The sequence below is a fragment of the Haliotis rubra genome, unplaced genomic scaffold (assembly GCF_003918875.1).
Source record: "Haliotis rubra isolate DU_JTF1 unplaced genomic scaffold, ASM391887v1 Scf420, whole genome shotgun sequence".
Taxonomy (NCBI): domain Eukaryota; kingdom Metazoa; phylum Mollusca; class Gastropoda; order Lepetellida; family Haliotidae; genus Haliotis; species Haliotis rubra.
The window spans coordinates 517,236-531,108 of NW_025767103.1; the positions used below are offsets into that span (position 1 = coordinate 517,236).

General features: G+C 41.0%; 1 protein-coding gene across 1 annotated transcript in view; it reads right to left on the minus strand.

The window, feature by feature from the left end:
* Positions 1-13,873, minus strand: part of LOC124288596 — a 29,860-nt gene that overhangs the window by 7,007 nt on the left and 8,980 nt on the right. Inside the window, exon 2 of the mRNA XM_046725146.1 lies at positions 4,103-4,273. Coding sequence (XP_046581102.1) covers positions 4,103-4,273 — 171 coding nt within the window. The remainder of the gene's footprint in view (positions 1-4,102; positions 4,274-13,873) is intronic.

Below are 13,873 nucleotides of genomic sequence, written 5' to 3' on the forward strand. Positions count from 1 at the left end.
CTTTTTAAATGGAACGTGTTTGTAGGTATTTTTGGAAAGAATTAGAAGAAAAATTATTTTTTAGCAAAGATCATGTGTACGCTCGAGCTGTTTTTTTATAATGGTAGCTACGCCCCTGTTTGCATGTGTTGTTGACGCGGCATGGACGCCTTGTAACATCACTATTTGATTATGATTCACAAACACATGCCCATGATATGGTCGGAATCGTGCCAAGGATTAGCAGATACTTATCATGAAAAGTGGTTTTTATGTAGGTGGCTTGAAACTCGCTTTTACAAAGGCCTATAGGTTCGATCACAATACATTTCGTTTTACAGCTTCTCTTTTCTTAACATGCTCACGTCAAAACTGATTTAAATTCTAATCGCAGATTAAAGAATAACACAATAAATAGTATGCCAAATTATCGTTACCATGACAACCCTGTGATATTTCACCTTATGTAAGAGAGTAATGCAGATGATACTGTCGGCTGTAGATTTTGATAAGTTGCTTCATCGCTATCAATAAACACTGGGTATCTATACAATTATATGTGTGATCAAAGGCCATATGATAGATTATGTGGTCTCTGGTGTGATGGAGGAGAACTTGCATCGCTAGTTTTCTCGATAATCTGAACACATGTATGTAGCGTGAAACCGGCAGATACTTTAGAAGAAAGTGTTTGCCCTACCTGTAACAACGATGTTCCGAGTCTATTAAAGGGATATAATGTGGGGATGAATGACATGTACTTTTATCTAGGCCCGTTTATGATGATACATACTGCGATCTTTCACAATAATCCCTCTATCAGATTGAGGGTACGTTTTAAACATAACCGGTATTTCTATTAATGTATTTATAAAGTTCTTCGAACGTTCTCCATATACGTCCGTCAGATACATCGCGCACTACCCTTTTCTCTTTTGATCTTCTCAAACGACTGTTACAAGTTCGAAGAATCCTGGTCAAAGTAGAAAAGTCTTAAGACTATTCCCTACAATTCTGTAACTTACACATTGTACCCTAAATGGGTAGAGCTTTCGTTCAGGGGGAATATCAGAAGGACAACGATACAGTTATTTCCAATGTTGTAGAAAGCTCTCCACTTACTTAGGAAAACGCTGAGATATTGTATTCATGTCGGAAAGATATTTTCTTGTGAGAATGACTTCTCCGACAGGGAAATTTCAGCAATGCGACATCACAATTACTTACGTGATATTTACTCGCAATCTGAGTTATGGATCGTCAATTTAAACAGGAAAATATAGACGAATTTCACAAAAGGCACCGCGATCCAACATGCCGATGAAATACTGAGAGAACGCACCCGCCTGCGCTATCCGGTCATAATCGCTACACGATAAAAAACAATTTTTCATTTCATGTCTCACAGAATATATAATTTGATATGGCATTGTTTGTTATCGTATACTTTTGCGTTAGGGAAACAAATGCGGACAACTTTAAAGCTTATGTATGGCGTTATTACAGCAAAGGCTGAGTGAATGGAGAAATAACATTGTTCAGGCACTGTGAGACTATTAAGGAAGGTCACATGCAGTGCAATAATATTCCAATTATGTACTGCCACAAAATATTTTACAGTAGGGATGCGCGAGCTGAACAGAAATTACGAGTTGATTCGTGTAGCATATTTGGCTGTGCTCCAAGAGAGACAAAGTGCTATTCTATTGGGACAGCTAGGGACACTTGCGAGGACAAAGGGGCAACGCATCGCCCTTTGTTCACCACTGAACATTTTAATCCCTCGATACATGCACCTCACAAGATTTGCCAACACCACAGACAAGGCGTAACTGATACTGGTAGCAAGAGCGAATGCAGCTTGATAAGGCGTGTTAGCTTGCGTAATACTGCTTTCTTTGTCAGGCTCTTTTGGTGATAAGAATATTGAGGTCATGTGAACGTTGATTTCAAACGTATTAAAATGTGTGAAAATGAAATTACATGAACCAAGTAATTCACATGATGGATATATATGATCATTTTGCTTGAGTACAGGTAAAATGACTGACTGACTGAGTTTGGTTTTATGCCGCTTTTAGCAATATTCCAGCAACATCACGGCGGGGGGACACCACAAATGGGCCTCACACATTGTGCCCATGTGGGGATTCGAACCCGGGTCTTCGGCGTGACGAGCCAACGCTTTAACCATTAGGCTACCCCACCGCCCCAGAGGTAACATGAAGGTGTATGAACCGTTCATATACATACCCCCTGAAATCCGGTATGATACATAAATATCTAAGGTGTGTAAATATTTGCAAAATTGAAAATTTACATATGTTTCCACACCTAAGTAAATTCACATGTTTCCAACCCGAGTAAACTTAGAACGAAATCAGAAATTTCAGCACCCATTGAAATTCAAAGGAATGCATTGGAAATATTATATGATCATGTATTTACCGGGGTATCTGTTTTGCAATTCATGTTTGGAAATCCCTGACAATCCGGTCAGGGCATACATGAACGAGGTGCTTGTGCATACGAAAATGAACGATGAGCATATGTTTCAAAGGTATAGATTCATATGAAATATATGCCCGAAGTTAGGAAATATCTGAAAACATACGTAAATCCGGTCATGGCATGTATTTCCTACTGTATTTACGTATATTTCAATGGTTTACTATCCGGCTTTTGGTCCTGTGATAGTGTTAACAAAACCTCAAATTGGCCATCATTAGTGTTTTGTTGGAACACCAACTGACGCTCGGCGGCCAGACATCGCGCGGTCCGCTATTTTCACACTAAACAGTAATGTCTATCCCTCTTCACTGGCTGTGTCCGTTCAAGGCGGCCACAGGGCAGCGGACAGACATTCCACACTGCCCACACTCTGGACCCTGCAGCATCTACCGATATATACAAAACTCCATATTGTCTGTTTGATGTGATGGACCAAGTTGTTACAGTGTCATGCTGTATGAGATTAGTGGTACGTCTTTCGAATGTGTGTCTACGGGGAAAAGTAACAACTTATATATATATAATAAATTATGTATTTGACGAACAGAAATCACAACTCATATATTCAGGACATTATAAGAGCCTATGATGTTTGAAGTACATAAGCCAATAAATAAAATAAATTTGTTTTCTAACACAACTTACACATATCCAAATGATGGTTCTCCAACTGAACTCTGAATTATCCTTCGTTTCTGGTATTTACCTTGAAGCATGAATCTCGATATAAATCGAGAGTTGCGATATTTCCCATATTTTGCTCTTTCGTCAAGAAACTAACAACTATATATTCATGCCACACGGAAGAAGACAATGCCATTCAAATACCTAAGGACCGCCTCCGTGGTGTAGTGGTTAGAGCGTCCGCCCGGAGAGCGGAAGGTCGCGGGTTCGATCCCCGACCGCGTCATACCAAAAGACGTTAAAATATGGTACTTGTTGGTCCCTGCCTGGCGCTGGGCATTAATGGGTACAACAAGGACTGGTCGGCTCGGAGTCAGTACAATGTGTCTGAGTGGGGTATTCATGCTTCACTGCGGCATGGTATCTCAGTGGGCTAGCACTATAAAACCAGCTTAAGTCTGGGCTAGTACAAGCAGTCGCACATACACATACACACGCATGCCCGTCGTCATATGAGCGAAATATTCTCAAGCACGACGTTAAACCCAATTTCACCTCACCTCACCTCAAATACCTAAGATAATGACCACCGAATCTTTCATAGTACTATTGTCAATCTGCCATACCACGGTCGTCTGACTATATTAAAATGAAAAAATGGAATGGTCCTTAACCTACGTTGCGTAGTATCCTTGAAGAATACGGAATTCTCTGAATGAAGGGATGAAGACCTTTTAGGTGTGTATTAAGGTTCGATGTTCATGCAAGGAGGTTATTTAGTGACAATTTAGGATCAATAATAAAAACCTACCTGCTTGATTACACTCAAAATGGGTTTTTAGAATGTTTGGCTTCAGGTTGGGGTTTGGCCGACCCGCGTTCGATTTCCAATATGTTAAGGGTACGTGTAAAACCTGTTATGAAATTGCTTGAATAATGTTCAACGTGGCGTATAACCCAGCGGCCATCCCATTGGGGACTTACTTACCTCTCACGCCTTTGATCTTGGTGCAATATTTGGCCGGAAATGTACCGACTCTGCCTTCCATGCCCTGCTTGCATTTGGTCTCGTAGTTCACGTGGACAGGATTGAAGGGGTCACGGCAGGAGGGGTCACTTCCGTTCAGAGAAGTACATGTGAAACAACCAAGGCTATTCACTGAAAGGCAAGACTGAGAGATGGTACACAGGAACACAAGACTTGAAATTTCGTTCAAAGAGTAAATGTTATTTTATGCCGCAATAATCAATATGATGGTTCGAGGTCGCGTGGGTTTCTCTTGGCCAGCTGACACAAAAAGGCAGGTCAGGTATTGTAACCACCCATTCTGCTCAATGGCCCGGGGTCTTCACAAAGGAATACTCGTGTAGCACAGATAACCGTTCATTTGACAAGGCCAAGGTTAGACGCGTGTGCAGGCGTGTCATAAATGCAGGTGACAATTCAGTGCGGTGATGGGTACATTGTTGTGATTACCCTAAATCTATGATGAATCAGTAGTCAACGAAGTATAGTTGTGTGAGTGAGGAAGTTGCATGCATACCGTTTAGGCAACAGTAAAGTCATTACCAGTACACTAGACCTGGTTAGAGAAACATGAGGCGATATCAGACAGGACATTGTAGTTACATATAGTAGTACATCAGCTAATTGTGATATCATCGTTGTGTTCATGGGATAACTGTCTATTATACAGAGTTTATTTGCAGTAAAAGGCCATAGGCCCAAAATACATTCAAAGGAAATTTCAGTGTAGTCAGGGGCACAATGTGCTTTCATGTGTGTTGATAATAATCCTTTTAACATAAAATAGATACAAGGCAACAGATTTTACAGTGTCTACATTAGTATTCTTGAAAAGATTTGCTAAAGAATATACAGTATAAGGCTTTTAACACATTTTGTAATAAACCTCTCTCTTAGGTGTGAATAGGATTCACAAATGAACAGTACATGGAATTCATCTTCAATATAGGTAAGACCTTTAGATTTGCATGATATACAATCTTTGATTATAATCAGTGTTGTTATAACGCCCAGTTTCTACAGCTTTTTAAAAATTACTACACCTAAATTGTGCTAAAACAGCTCTTAAATGTGTAGAAAGGTTAAACGATAAATAACATTCAACATTAAAAGCTGATTTAAAATACTGATAATAGTTGCATTTGGAAGAATTACTCAGGGAAGAGTACCAGGACTGTTTTAAATTATCTGATAATCTTTGTTTAAATAAGCTTATAAACATCTTTACATCACCAACATCTTGGCTCAACCAAACATATCCAAAACCAAAATTAACCAGAAGATTTTTAACTTTTGATGCCCATGTAGTTCTACCACTATCATCTAAAGACTTAAGCATAAGGTAGCTTTGAAAAGGTAATCTGTCATGAGGCAGTTGTAACAGTCTACACCAATATTTGATTACACGGGTCATATAATTAAGCTGCAGGGGCAATCTGCCACATTCACCCAGGGCCATGGAATTACAAGATGACCTATTTATTTTCAGATACTTTTTACCAAAATCAAGCTGTACCGATTCAATACTTTTACAATAGGAAGTTCCCCATATTTCTGATCCATAGCATAATATTGGTGTGATCAGTGCATCAAAAATTTTGAATAGATCTGTACAGTTAATGTTTCCGAATTTCCTTTGAAAGTGGTTAACTGATAAAATTGCCTTTCCAGCTTGAGAAGCTAAACATAATTGTGCCCTGGACCAAACAAGTTTTGGTGTAAATATGATGCCAAGATATTTATAAAAAGATACTGTTTCTATTTGTTCCCCATTGAAATACCACTTTTCATAAGATCTAAGAGGCCCACCATTTCTGAAAACAACCACTTTTGTTTTCTTAAGGTTTACTTTCATTCCTGCTTCCTCGCAAAATAATTCAAGGGCATTTATCTTTTTCTGCAGTTGAATACAAGTGTCCGAAAGAGCCGAAACATCATCAGCAAACATAAGGGCATACACATTATTGAAAACAGCAGTGACAAATATTCCTTTACCACCTTCATTTTGCATAACTGTGCATAAATGATTAATAAATATTATAACTATCTGAGGGCTTAAAATGCATCCCTGGCGGGTACCCACATTACAAGAAAATTGTTTAGAAAGTCCCTTCATTATATCAACAATGAAAAACTAACTGTCTGTTATATAGACAGTGAAAGGGTTATCTGCATGTTACATAATCAGTAAATGGGTTAACTGTCTGTTATTTCAAAAGTCATTCGGCTAGGTGCATGTTGCATCATCAGCCATCGGGTGAACTGTCTGGGGTATCAACAGTGAATGGGTTAACGGCCTGTAGTATCAACAGTGAATGGATTAACTGTCTGTGGTATCAACAGTCCCTGGGTTAACTGTCTGTGCTGTCAACAGTCACTGGGTTAACTGTCTGGGGTATCTACAGTCCCTTGCTTAGCTGTGTGGGGTATCTACAGTCCCTGGGTTAACTGTCTGGGGAATCTACAGTCCCTGCGTTAAATGTCTGGGGTATCTACAGTCCCTGGGTCAACTGTCTGGGGTATCTACAGTCCCTGGGTTAACTGTCTGGGGAAACTACAGTCACTGGGTTAACTGTCTGTGGTATCAACAGTCCCTGGGTCAACTGTATATGGTATCAACAGTCCCTGGGTTAACTGTCTGGGGTATCTACAGTCCCTGGGTTAACTGTCTGGGGTATCTACAGTCCCTGGGTTAACTGTCTTGGGCAGCAGTGGTTGCGGCTGTATCAGGGACAGTCCTAGTCCTGATTAAGGGTTTAGCGTCATTGCTGTTATATAATCGGAGGATTCACTGTCCTGGATGTGATCTCCATGTCGCTATTAGCCCCTAGTAATGAGGCCGTATACATTGCCTGCTTCTTGAAGGAAGACTTTCACTAATGTGGTATAATGAGAACATGACGAAAACACGGCAGCTGCAAGATGTGATCACGTGAAAAAGTGTCCTTCAATCAATAATCACATCTCGGGAACAATATTTTCGTGGTCCAAGTAAATTTATCACACTCTGGAAACATGTCTTGGGAATATTCTGTTTTGCTGCTGGTGACCTGGGAGTGGAACATAATGTTTTCGTGTCACATTAACAGTATATCAGGTAAACATGTATTAAGATCTCTCCTGCTCACCCTGTCCACACTCAAGACCCTGTCACTGTGGTACTACTCCACCGTGGCCAGTACCGCACACGTTATCACTATCGTAGTACCCCACCGTGGCCAGTACCGAACACGTTATCACACTGTCAGTAGCCCGTGGCAGTACTGCAGTCGTTATCACTGTCATAGTACCCCGCCGTGGGCAGTACCGCACACGTTATCACTGTCGCAGTACCCCGCCGTGGGCAGTACCACACAGATTATCACTGTCGTAGTACCCCGCCGTGGCCAGTACCGCACAGGTTATCAGTGTCGTAGTACCCCGCCGTGGCCAGTACCGCACAGGTTATCAGTGTCGTAGTACCCCGCCGTGGCCAGTACCGCACATGTTATCACTGTTGCAGTCCCCCGCCGTGGCCAGTACCGCACATGTTATCACTGTCGTAGTACCCCGCCGTGGCTAGTACCGCACATGTTATCACTGTCGTAGTACCCCGCCGTGGGCAGTACCACACAGATTATCACTGTCGATTAGTCACAGATTATCACTGTCGTAGTACCCCGCCGTGGCCAGTACCGCACAGGTTATCAGTGTCGTAGTATCCCGCCGTGGCCAGTACGGTACATGTTATCACTGTCGTAGTATCCCGCCGTGGCTAGTACCGCACATGTTATCACTGTCGAAGTACCCCGCCGTGGCCAGTACCGCACAGATTATCACTGTCGTAGTAGCCTGCCGTGGCCAGCACCGCACATGTTATCACTGTTGCAGTAACCCGCCGTGGCCAGTACCGCACATGGTATCACTGTTGCAGTCACCCGCCGTGGCTAGTACCGCACATGTTTATACGACCTGACGAATTGGTGACATAACCGTGTAAATTCCTGACGCATTTTCAACAGAACTGTTTGATTGGCCAGCTGAATCTACCAAAAGACAAAGTAAAGAGGATGTTGCCCGCCCCTCAATGACATTCGCAGGGCAAATCGATAAGGTGATGAAGAGTTACTGATTCGGTCAACATTTTTGGTCGTGCTTGCTCTCTTCCCAACATTACTATCGCAATATCTACTATAGTTTGGCATGAAATGCATGTGGACCCGGTTTTTTGTAAATATCTCTTCATCCAATGATCCAATCGATCTCAAACTGTGCTAGTGGATGTTTTGTCAGACAACCTAATCACATTGTAAATCACCGATTTTATGCATTTGTATTAAAGAATCTGTCTATGTAACTGTCAACAAAATAAACAGCAGAACGCAGACGGCTTGCAGAGGGAGGGAGCCAATGAACTGTAACAGCGGCAGTGTTGGGTCATAAAGGTCAACGTTCGTCAATGTAGGTCAGCTATGCACGTGACAGGTATGAAGAGGTGTCACAGGTCGTGAATAGGGTATGGTGGGTGCCAACTGTTAACCATCATACGGAGTTTGTTTCTCTGAGTTGTTCAACATTAACCACAAAACCCATTAGTGAGAATTCTTCTGTAGGCTAAAATCTTTAAATTTGTAATGTTAATGTCATATTTTGTTTATGCAGTACCTAAGTGGAAATGCATTTAAAGAACACAGAAAGTATATTTACACTAAATCATTAATCGGACCACCTATGGTTAGAACTCAACAACTGTTAAAGCCCCGTTCCCTCGGACACAAGCACACACAATCATGCACACTCATTGAAGAAAAGCTAGAATGAAGACAAAAGTGTTATGTTTTGACGTCGTTCACATTCCAAATTAAGCAATGCATTTCTAATAGCTTTAAGCATATAGATAGTTAATATTTATATTTTCATGATAATTTTATGTGAAATGAGTGTTTCATGTTACACTATAAGTCGTTGGAATTAGTCAGTGCTGGCATTGTTAAAAGAAGTTATATTCCTTTGAGCATATCTGGCTGGATACTATGATTATCTGTAAATATAATAACAGAATTAAACATCATCAAGTTCAAGAGTTATCAGTGTCCAGACGAATGACAACTGGATTAACTGTTTGCTCCTTCAAGCCATCTTTGAGCCAGTACTCTTTCTCCACCTTCTTGACATGTTCAACACATGCATGCCAGCGTGCAATATCAATGTCACATATAGCAGTGTTGACAATGTGCTTGACATCATTCAACTTGAATGATTGATTTTTCCGGGCCGCTGTACTTTTAAGGTCTCCCCAGATAAGTTCGATTGGGTTGAAATCACAGTGGTACGGTGGTAATCTCAAGACCTTATGGCCGTGTTGGCGTAGCATGTTGTCAATGTTATATGTGGGTGGAGGTTTGTTAGGTTTAATCAAAGAGTACAACTGTGGTTTAGTGGCCTTAATTGAAAATTGTATATTGTTATTTGTTAGCCATTGCTGCATATCTGACTTCTTTGTATTGGAAGTTGGGCACCTATTGTTTGGATCTCGAACACTGTGATAGGGAGCATTGTCCATGACAACAAGACTTTTGTAAGGCAGAGCTGGCAACAATTGTTCCTCAACATACTGTGTGAAAACCGTTGAGTTCATTTCTGTATGATACTCCCTACCATCTGTGCTCTTTGACCGAAATACCAGATCACACCCAGGTAGGAATCTACGGTGGGAACCAGCATGAAGAACGATTAAACGTTCACCTTTGCCTGTTGGTATTTTCCTACCATCACTGGGATCAGTGGGTAGCCACTGTCTGGCAGCAGTATGGTTTACATTGACCCAGGTCTCATCCAGATATACAGGTTCGAACCCATCCTCTCCTGCCTGCTTAATTTCTCTCAGATAGTTACACCTTATTTTCACAATATCAGATCTCTCACACATTACAAGTTTCTGGTTTGCTACCTTCTTGTACTTGTATCCAAATTTGAGCAGTAGTTTGCTTAGCATAAACCTAGAAACATTAATGTCATGATCCTCTGCAAGGATGTGTTTTAACTTTCTTGTGGACAGGTCTTCATTTCTAGCAAATAGCCGGCGAATGACATCTCTGATGACCCTGATGTCAAAAGAATCTAACTTTGGATGCCTACCTTTTTGTACAAGGTTTTGTTTATTGGTTGTTGGTTTATTTTTCACAATTTTTAGCACGATGTTCTTTTTCATGCCAAGAGCAAAAGTTGTACGTTTCATGTAATCCGACACCTTATAAATCGGTTTGCTACGTTTGCTCTCCTTTAAAAAAAAAATTAAACACATTTCTAATTAAACGTTTAGCATCATCTGAATAAGCTTTCATGATGACAGCTAGAAGTAGTCAATGTGAATGATCCAAACGGTCTATTACTGTGCAGTGCACAGGTAACTATCATGAACTGCACGTGCATTTACCTTTCTGACCCAACACTGCCGCTGTTACAGGTCATTGGCTCCCTCCCTCTGCAAGCCGTCTGCGTTCTGCTGTTTATTTTGTTGACAGTTACATAGACAGATTCTTTAATACAAATGCATAAAATCGGTGATTTACAATGTGATTAGGTTGTCTGACAAAACATCCACTAGCACAGTTTGAGATCGATTGGATCATTGGATGAAGAGATATTTACAAAAAACGGGTCCACATGCATTTCATGCCAAACTATACCAGCGGATGATGTGATCACATGATAACATACCATGACTCAAGCACGGGTGGAGGAACTGCCTCGGATCTCCCGTTTGTTTCCATCTCAGATGATGTAGCATATAACTTACAATAAATAATCTGATGCTCTACTAAAGTAATAATACATTCATCATCTTGAGAAAACAAAGAGTGATCACACCTGACACTTTTTACATCATATGCTCATTGTACAACGAGTGAGTGAGTATGGTTTTACGCCACTATTAGCAATATTCCAGCAATATGACGGTGAAGCCACCGGAAATGGGCTTCACATACTGCACCCATGCGGGGAATCGAACCCGGGTCTTCGGCGTGACGAGAGTACGCTAGCTTTAACCATTAGGCTACCCCACCGTCCCTTGTTTCTATAATGGACATTGTTATGATTATTGTTAGTGTGCTGGGTGGATGTGCTGAGCCAAATTGTCCAGAGAATGATGCATCACTTCTTAAATGCGAGCTACACGCTGGAAATTGTTTACATGAATTTCTTGTTCGCATTACAGTGTTGACGATGTATTGTATGTACAACACGTGCATGTACTGTCGTGTTTCACCTGGGATTTCCAACATACGTCACATGTGGTGTAATCTTTCAACATGGATATATACAAAATACGGCACGAGCATGTAACTCCAAAACGGGGCTACCAAACGTCTCCCGGTCGCGTCGTTTAGAGGTTCACGTAATGTCGTTAGATAATAATATATGCGTTATAAATATATTGATCATTCTAGATGCATGTACAGGACCTGAACAAGATAATACCCAAGGTACCAAGAAACATTTAGCTATACAGATTATGGAAATTCATGTTTATGTATAAACATGGTGGCATGTCAGGATCCCTGTATACCTTGGTGGATGTGATTGTATCTAGAATCAATTCATGTTCTACCTTTGCCTTAAAACGTCTTCAGCCCGAGACATGTAGAATTATCACTTTATGCGTGCCAATATATCCCGCTACAAAGATGGGATCGATGACGCAAATGTCGGGCAAAAAGACACTGATCGATCGTTCATGTCGGAAGAATTATGGCTGCGGAAATCAATGAACAAATACTCCTATAGTCGACTAATAAAGCAGTCAATGTCATTTGTAGGTTTGTTCAAGGTACTAAACGGTAGCCGTAATACAAAGGTTGATGTCATTCGACACACGGGACAGGTTAATAAAACAACCCATGCATGTCCAATAGTAAAGATTGTCTGCCATTTGTGTCGAACTGCGGATAGCTCGATAACCTCCTGGACTTCGTGTTGCGTATGTGATGTAGTCTTGGTATGCTTTGTGCTCGCGGTATGCGTCTGTTTCGCGTTTCTTGTGTGTGGTGAATGTGTTGCACATGAGTTGTGTATGTGTTCTGTCTGTGTTTCGTGTGTGTTGTGAGTTGTGTATGCGTTCTGCTTGGGTAATGCATATTTTCTGTGTGCATTGTACATGCATTTCGCGTTGATTGTAACTTTTCATAAGTTCTGAATGTGTTATGGGTTGTGTATTTGGTGTGCATGTAGTGTGTGCTGTATGTGTGATTTGTGATGGGCATATGTTGTGTTGTATGTCAGATTTGTATGTGTTGTGCATGAGTTGTGTATGTGTCCTGTTTGTGTTGTATGTGTTTCGTGTTTGCTGTGTGTGTCTTGCAGCTCTGCACGTGTTGTGTGTTCTGCATGTGCTGTGTATTTGTTGCGCGTGCTGTGTGTATGCTATGTGTGATGTGTGATGTGCACCTGTTCTGCTGTATATGTGATATGCACGTGTTGTACGTGTGTTGGGCATTAGTTGTGATGTCTGTGTGTTCTGTTCGTGTTGTGTGTGTTTCGTGTTTGTTGTGGGTGTTTTGTATGGGTCATGAATGTGTTGTGTGTTGTACATTTTTGTCCATGTGTGTCATGTTGTATGTGTGATGTATATTGTCGTATGTTGAATGTGTGATGTGCATGTGATGTGTGTTGAATGTGTGATTTTCATGTGTGGTGTGATATAGAATTCATCACAGCATGACGATTAATCATAATAAGGGCATTTGTAATGAGCTGAATTCCGCACCACGGAGGGGCACGCTCAAAGCGCTACAATCGGATTATTATTACCCCGGATAACCCAAGCTGCCCGTGAGGAGATAGAAGGTTGATAGTCACACGACTTATCCCACCAGGTATCCATTTTCTGCTGGGTGAACAGGGGCAGGTTTGAACAAACTCACTTGCCTAAGGTGAGACCATATGTATCACATGTGCATCGTAATTCGTTGTCACGAACACAGGAGTGGCGGGGAACGCTTTTCCGATGATATCAAAACCATTTGTATTTTTAATTTTATCATATAATGATACCAGATGAATCTGAGAATTTGGGGTTAGATCAAAATCACAATAACAACATGGTCTAGAAAAATGTTTTTAATTTTGTTATGAATATTTTGCTCTGTTTTAAATTTATATCTTCTTCCACAAAACAATCACTAATAACGATATGTCCATCAAATAAAAACTAGTGTAACTTTGATGAGTGAAGTTCAAGTGTAGCTTAATGTGGTAACATTCATTGTAGCTTTTATAAGTTAGCTTTAAGAGTAGCTTACTGTGAGGAATTCAAGTATACCCTGTGTGTCGTACTTAACGTTTGTGTTGTAGACTTGTTGGGGTGCAATGTAATTACTGCCAGTGTCAAACATCCTGCTACAGTAGGGTGACACAGTTTGTTGTTGGGGAACTCCTTCATTAACAACAACCCATAGAGTCGAGACTTCTACTTCAACACAATTCCATCCACTCAACCACTTATGTTTCCATGACCGTTCAATGAATTCACCAAAAACGTGAGTTCCATGAGTTCATTCTCGTGGTCTGAGGAAGTTGACAAATGAGCTTGAGCTCATAATTGCCTGAAAGTCGAAGAGAAAACTTGCCCCGCGAGAATCGTCTTCCGTCTTTCAGCAGAGTGAATCTCAAAGTCAGGCTCTCCACTGCACTCCTCGATTACAGGTTTGATATGTTTCACATTGATGTTACAGTTGCTAGGTAACTTTGTTC